This window comes from Canis aureus, chromosome 19 (assembly GCF_053574225.1).
Source record: "Canis aureus isolate CA01 chromosome 19, VMU_Caureus_v.1.0, whole genome shotgun sequence".
NCBI classification, from domain to species: Eukaryota; Metazoa; Chordata; class Mammalia; order Carnivora; family Canidae; genus Canis; species Canis aureus.
This window is the reverse complement of record NC_135629.1, coordinates 37012604-37020339: the sequence shown is the minus strand read 5'-3', so window position 1 is coordinate 37020339 and position 7736 is coordinate 37012604. Positions and strand designations below refer to the sequence as shown.

General features: G+C 51.6%; 1 protein-coding gene across 5 annotated transcripts in view; it reads left to right on the top strand.

The window, feature by feature from the left end:
• The first annotated feature begins 3159 nt into the window (after positions 1–3159).
• Positions 3160–7736, top strand: part of CACNA2D3 (calcium voltage-gated channel auxiliary subunit alpha2delta 3) — an 832272-nt gene continuing 827695 nt past the window's right edge. For 3 of the 5 annotated variants that reach the window (XR_013357842.1, XR_013357841.1, XM_077858496.1), the window contains exons 1-2: positions 3160–3308; positions 4071–4152. Coding sequence is in view for 3 of the 5 variants with exons in the window: in XM_077858496.1 (XP_077714622.1) it covers positions 3187–3308; positions 4071–4152 (204 nt within the window). In the remaining 2 variants the exon portion in view is untranslated. The remainder of the gene's footprint in view (positions 3309–4070; positions 4153–7736) is intronic. The other 2 variants (XM_077858494.1, XM_077858493.1) reach the window with 1 other exon arrangement.

The window sequence follows — 7736 nt, the reverse complement described above, 5'->3', positions numbered from 1 at the left end:
ATCTGAAGCAGTAGATCTTTACCCAGTTAGACCCAACACCCTCTTTACCATCCTCATATGAAATTCTGAGACAATATAACATACTAAGAATTTTTAAAAATCAATATGATGATTTATCTGGTAATAGCAAAGAGAAATAAAAGTAATTTATAATAAAACAAGAGAGTTCACTACATGAAACACTCATGCAAGATTACACTGCGAGATGTTATGAATTCATTAGAAGTTTGCACCTATATGCAGACTGTGAATGCCACACTCAAAAGCTGACCAATACAGATGTGCTCTGTTGGTGACTCAGGACCTATGAGCACAGCTGCCATTGGAGAAATGATTTCCCAAAATGGTAAAACAAGCAAGCAAACAAACAAAAGCCTGTGGTTAAGGTGCTAAATGAAACTGAGGACAACCTTCTCTTTATTTACACAGCAGTTGCATTTCTGGAAAATTCAGTGCTTGTAAAATCTATGCAAAAACTCCTTTGTATTCTTATATAAAATGGGTTTAAGTTCTAGATTCAGATAATGATGACCAGGTTTTTCTCCTACCTGAATGTCCAGTGGGTCATTTGAAAGTCCTGTGGGACACAGGACAATTCTTCCTTGTGTGGGACCATCCTCCCTCTGTCTACTAAATGCCAGTAGAATTCCAAGTCATTGTGACAAAGAGGAAAGTCCCAAATGTTCACTATGCCTCTGCAGCAATGTCCTCTCCTGCCCTGAGAACTACTGCTGTGGGATCTCCTCTGGAGTCCATTCCATAGACCAGGAGCAGGTGAACATTTCCGAAACATTTCACCATGTTTGATTTCCGTTCAAAGCCCTACAGCAGCTCCTCGTTGTAGGACAAATACAGCATCCCCAGCTGATGGGACAGAGCATGCAAGTTTGCCAGTGGAAGGTTCATTTGGCTGGATTCAATGCTTCAACTGAGAGCCGGGTGTTGAAATACAGGCTTTTGGGTGAGAATGGCAAGTAGGACCCAGTGCCCGATATTGCGCTTGGTATACTGTAGCAAGGTGCTTCTGGTCCCTTATCCTGATGTGGTTCACAAACCCCAAATATTTCTGATGCTTTGGGCTCCGAATTTCTTGGTATCAAATAGTTTAAATATTTTTATTTTTGACAGAGTAAGAAGTGTTTAGTGGGATTCATCTTAAACATATGATGCATCATGCTGTTTACAGTGGTTCTTGTCATCATAAATAAGGCGATCCAAGGTTATAAATGCTAAGATGTCACCTCCTGGGACTGTGATTCCCTGTGCCAGGGTTCTCCTCCTGGTTACATTCCAGTTGCCCAGAATGCCTGTGACGTTCAGGGTGACAGAGCGTAATGACTTTATAAAATGTCATCGTGACCTCGGTGTTCAAGTGACCTTCAATACAGTCCAGCAGTCCAGAGGTTGCTCATCTTTGACTAAGCTGTACAATTTTGCTGTGCCTCAATTTCCCTATCAGCTAATAGGGAAAACAATACTATGGATGCTACAGGCACTTTTTTCTTCATATGCACTGTCCTTGACCTCTTGTCAAAGTTCATCATTATGTATTGACCATGTTATGGCTTTTTGAATACAGCCTGTCTCCCTGGCTAGATATCCACTCCATGAGGCAGGTGTCATTTGTGGGCTACTGGGTCTCCAGCATATATCCCATCACACAGATGCTTGACAATTCACCGGATGAATGAGTGAGTGAATGCACGAAGGGCTATTCTATAGACACCATATAGGTAAGGGACTGGCGCTTTGCGGATGAGGACGAGGATGCTTCCCTCCTTCCCTCCCTCATTCACCCATTCATTCATTTAGAAAGAAAGCTCCAGGAGACCTAATTTTCTGCCAGCCCCCACTCTGGGCAGCAAAGCCATCGGGACCCCTTGCCCCGGGGTCAGGCCACGCTCGGCTCGGTTTGGAACGGCTAGCACGCTTCCAATGACCGGAGGTGTGCACAGAAGCGGAGAATTCATTATAACCGGTTAGTCATCCGTGGAGACTGTAGACGCTGCCCGTGGGCGGGGACGCACCTGGCGTCTCCCCGGTGGGGCCTGCGTCGGGCGCCGAGCCCCGGTGGGAGCGCGGAGAGCCCGGGCCTCCGGGCCCGCACGGCCGCGTCCGAGGAAGCCTATAGCGCCCGCGGGCATAGTTCTTTCCAGGGGCCACGGCGCGGGGGGGCCGGCCTCGCGGGCTGCCCGCCGCCCCAGGTCGCCGAGGCCGGAGCGCACGCCCGGGGCGGGGGGGGGGGGGGGGAGGCGCGCACAGCGGCTGGACGCGCCGGAGACCCCGCGGCTCGCCGGGGCCCCTCGAGGTGCGCTCGGGGCGAGGATGACTCAGCCTCCCTCGGGCCGTCCTCGCTGCGGGCCGGCGCGGAGGGCCCCGCAAAGTTCGCAGTCGCACCCCAGACGCCGCGCGCGGGCCGGGGGGGCTCCGACCAGCCGCCAGGTCGGGGCGCGCGGGGGGCCCCGGGGCTTCCCGGGCTCGCTCCGCCTCTCGGGTTCCCCGGCCCCGCGGGGGGCCTCCCCTCCGGGCCTCCCCGGGACCTCGGGACTGCGCGGGGCCGCAGGGCCCGGCCGCCGCCGCCGCCGCCGCAGTCGCGCGCACCCCGGGCTCCGAGCCCCGGCCCGAGCGCCAGCGCCGCCCTGCGCGCCTCCCCGAGTCGGGCGCGGCGGCCGGAGGGGCGGCCACGCAGCAGCCTCCCCGCCGCCCCTTCCGCAGACTTTGGCCTCCCCCGCCGGCCCCGCGCGCCCCTCCCCGCGTGCGCCCCCCGCGCGCCCCTCCCCGCGTGCGCCCCCCGCTGCCCGGCCCGCGGCGGCGGACTGCGGAGTTGCCCAGAAGTCGGCGGCCGCAGTGGCCGGGCGGGGCCGCCGCCAAGGACACCGGAGTTTGCGAGTCAGTCCCCGCCCGCGCGGCGCCTCCCGCCGGACTCCCCGGGGCCGCCGAGCGCGAGGCGCGGCTCGCTCCCCTCCCCCTCCCTCCCCCTCCCCCGCCGCCCGCCGCCCGCCGCCCGCCCTCGCTCGCTCCCTCCCTCCGCCTCCCGCCCTCCCCCGCCCCCCGCTCCCTTTTCTGCTCCCCAAGTGAGCCCGGCGCGCGAGAGGCAGGCGGGGCGGCGCGGAGCCGGCAGCCCAGCGCGCTCGCCGCCGCCCGGCGCAGCTCCCCGCGGCCGCCGCTGTGTCGGAGGAGCCCAGCATGGCCGGGCCGGGCTGGCCGCGGCGCGCGTCCCGGGGGCCCCGGGCGCTCCTCGCCGCCGCGCTTCTCTACGCGGCGCTGGGGGCCGCGGCGCGCTCGGAGCAGCAGATCCCGCTCTCCGTGTAAGTGCCGGCGCCTGCGCCGCCCGGGGAGGGGACCCCGCCGCCCGCCCGCCGCCCGCCCGCCTCGCCCAAGTTGGGGCGCCTGCAGGTGCGGCCCGGGCGGACCCGCGGCGGGCGCCGGCCTCGCCCTCGCCCCGGCCCCGGCCCCGGCCCTCGCCCTCGCCCTCGCCCTGGCCCTCGCCCCGGCCCTCGCCCTCGCCCTCGCCCTCGCACCTGCCGCCGGCCCGGGACGCGCGCGGGGGCCGGCGAGGCTGCGCGGGGCTGCCCTTGCCGCCTCCTGGGTCGCCCGCGGACACCTGCACGGGCTCCCCGCAAGTGACGGCGCCAACTTTGGAGCCTGTTTACCGAATCCAACTTCCACGGGCCGCTTATTTACTCTCTCTTTCTGTCTTGCCATCATCTCACTTCTTTTTTTGGGGGGGGTGGGGGGATGGGGGGGTTTCTTCCGACCAGTATTTGCCAGGTGATGGCCAGCTTGGGTGGTCAAGTCCTCCGACAGTTATTCACCTGGAACCCGGTGGTGTGTTCAGGGAGCTCGGGAGACTTTGCGCATTTGGAACTTGTGACCCCCTCGGGCCCCCTCCCGCGTTGCGCTCTGCAGTTTGGTGCTGGCAGTTTCTACCCAGGCGCTTTTGCTATCTTTTTTTTTTTTTTCCCTCCAATGCTCTGTCGCCCGGCTCCTCCAGCCACAGCCCCGTGTGTGCGAGCGTGTTGCCGATGACACGGGTCTTACATTTGTTCCTGTGCCCTTTCTCCCTGTAGGGTGAAGCTCTGGGCCTCGGCTTTTGGTGGGGAGATAAAATCCATTGCCGCTAAGTACTCCGGCTCCCAGCTCCTGCAAAAGGTAAGGTTTCTGTGGTGGCAGGAAGCGATGATTTTTTTTTTTTTCCCCCAGCACAGAAAATGGAGGCAGATTTAGTTTTCCAAACAAACGTGAACCCCGAGCAGCATCAGTTATCAGGGGTGTCTCTGATCCCCCTCGTTTCTTGGCAGTGCACCGTGCGGTGATTTCTCCCCACCAACTGGTTATTTTTAGATGACACTTGATTCCAAACACAAAGAAAAAAGCAGGATCCTCACTGGCACTGTCCTGGCCGGGGCTCGGAAACTGAGTGTGTTTGCATGGCTCTCTCCTTCTAGTGCCGCTGTTGCCGTTACTGTGTGAGAACAGATGCTTCTCTGGCCAAAAAAATGCTAACTTCCTCCAAGGGGCAGCCTCAGTACCTGCTTTATGATGTCTTTCACCTTGCCTGCGTTGGAGACTGGGGGGGTTCAGCGTCTCTGAGAAAGACGCTGCACTATTGTTTGTCATCCCTGCCGTTGTACAATCCCATTATTCCCCAATCATCTAGACCCAGGGCTGGGATGCATTACATCATTACAGATAAGGAGAATGAATGTGGTTATCTTTCCACTCAGCTGCACTGCCGGGTAATAACCTAGGAGAGTAGTCCAGTCCACAAACTTAAGAAATTGGTCTGCGTCCATATAATTCCGGAGAGTAATGAGAATGGAGAATTGATTATTAGGCTTTTATCAGAAGCTGCATCAATTTTAATTCAAACAGGCAGCATTATGCTTAAAATTACCCTGTGAGATATATGGTACTTTGCCCTCCCCTCCGAGAAAAAAGAAAGAAAAAGAAAAAGAAAATAGACTGGGAGGAGAGATGACAGGGGTTAAAAGAATCCCAAGTTAACAAATCAACGGGACCAATCTAAGTATTCTCTCAAAGGTAGAAAATAAAATTGGCCTTTAGGGGATAATTCTCTGAAAATGGGTACAGATTAAATTGTCAAGTTAACTTTTAAGCATTTTTAAATGTGCTTTTTGGGCCAATGTAACATATGTGTTATGCATGCTGCCTGGTAACCAAGTACGTATTTTATTTATGGCATTCCACTTCAGAGAGTAGCGTTTTTGGGGACATTATATGAAACAGTTTGTCACATGAAATCCAAATATCGTAATAAGGCATCAGCCCACAATGGAACGAGGGAAGATATTCTTAAAAATCGCCAATAGCCATACTCTTTGAAACTGTGGAAGGATTGTTTGCTCAGTTCCCTTACTTGGGGAAGGATTTCGTTGAATTACAGGCAGTTGATAAAAAACTTGAGGCTGTGGTGTGCCTTTATGAAAAATGATAATCTATATACCTGTGAGCCACCTGTCAGTTTGTAGGAATTGCTTCTCCTGCTAGTATTCTTTGAATCTGGACCAGTCTGTATCCTGCTTTGGCATTTCGCCTGCGTGTCAGATGTTTTACGTGAAGAGTTTTGGACTGTTGCGCTGCTTGTATTGCATCCTTGTGTATTTTCCTTATGCTTTTAAAGAAGAGAACATTTTGTATGACTTTAAGGAAATATTTTTCATCTGCATGTTGTAGTTGAGTTGTAGCAACTCTGAAAGTATCCCTTCAGAGCCTGTGAGTGTTTTTTTTGGTTGTGCTTACATATCTTTTATCTCACATTTTGTAGGAGCACAGGAGAAAAGCTTTTTCTTTCTCTCTGAAGTTAGCACACACGCTCGAACACACAAACACACACACACTGCACAAAACCCCATCAGCCATATTATTGGCTACTGTATAATAGCAAATTGGAAACAGCTAGAATGCTTCTCTTACCTTCTCATCAGCATCCTTTCTGATACTGAATTCACCAGCCTAGCTTTGCTTTTGTCATGTTTGCAGCTTGACAATTGTGTAATTATTTCCAGCTGTTTATGGCTTTGTTGTCATTCCTTGCTGTTGCCTGGCATTTTGTAATCTGATGCAAGGGGAAGGTGGGCTGTTGCTCAGCATTAGGTTCCAGGGTAGATACCTGCTCTTGCATTTCGAATGCAGTCATCTGCCATGGAGTCCTGAGACACCTATGGCTTTGGCTTGATAGGCAAGGACTTCCATGAATCATGGCTAGAGCGTGTCAGACAACTTGGGGAGCACTTTTGTAGGTACCTTTTGGCCATCTTGGTCCATTGCCTCCAAATACGACAGCATTTTTTAAATTAGCAAAAAACCATTGATTTAGACAGTTCAGAGCATATGAAAGTATAAGAAAAGATCTAAGGTGCTCAGAGTGTTGGAGGCATAACATCATCTGGAAAAGCAGGGAGGCAGACAGTTGCTTTTCTCTCTCGCTTGTTTTCAGGTTTCGGGCCATTTGCATGAGGAAAGACTCCTCTAAGTCAAAACTCTATGCATCCTTCCATCACATCACTGCCTCCTTAACAATTAAGATACTCTCAAACTGAGTTTAAAAAAAAAAAAAAGCTGGGCTGAAAAAAAAATGAAGTTAACACTGTATTGAAGGGACTCAAAGGTGACAATACCATGTTGCATAACAGACTGTAATTACACTTTCAAGGCACGGACATTTAAATTTGATTTTCAGTTAAGTAGGCATACTGTATACCACTGTACAATTTTACATATTCTGTATAGTTTCTCTGGTTGACACTTCATGTTGTGAATTAATGTAGTATGTTCATTTTTAGAATGGGGATTTTAGTAATTTCTGCACCAAGGCAAAAACTTTACAAAACAGGTATTGTGAATCGAAGTCAAATAACAATTGGCTGTTTATTTTAAGGTGTTTGGAGACTGGGAAAACTGCCATTTTTGGTAAGGTTTTTATTAGATAATATAATTTGAGCTAGTAGAATTATCCCTGACTTCATCAACATAAATACAAGCGTTTAACAATGTACCTCATTGTCATGGCTTCAAAAAGAAGAGTATTTCCCCAATTGTTTCTGTGTTTAATACCACGGCTTTCACTATTTTAGCTTATGATAATATGTTAGGTATTCTCTGCCAGACTTTCCCTATTTTTTTTTTTTCCTCCTTTTTGTCTTTGCTGAGTACAGGAATAGCAACCTATTAGTTTCTTTAAAAGAGGATATTTTTGAGTTTGTAGAACACCGTGAGCGTGTTTTTGCAAACTTGCGTGCTTGTGCTTTCAGGACAGTGTGGAAGAACATGAGACTTGTATGTTGGACTCCAAGTAGATCTCGAGAGGTTGTTGCAGAACAACGGCCCCTCAAAGGGAAGTGCTGCCTCGCTGCTGTGGGTCTGTACCCCGCCTGCCTGCCTTCCATAGCTGGCAGAAATTGCAGAGGTTTCAATTCACTTCAACTTTTAATTAACTTTCCTATTTGACATATTCATGCCAGTATTCAGCTGCCTCTTGCTTGCTTCATTTTCCTCAGATAATGCACATTGTTTGGGTTCTTCGGGGGAGACACGGTTTTATTACCTCTCTTTTGGGATTCAGCGCCCAGCATTCCAGTAGGTCCTGTAACCTAGGCTGTTAACTCCTGGGTTCCACGCCTCGAGCACTCACAATACAAGGTATTAAAGTGGCGTGGTTCTCGTTTCCATCCTCCTTAGGAAGAATTTGGTGTAGAAGCTGGGTTTTTCATTCT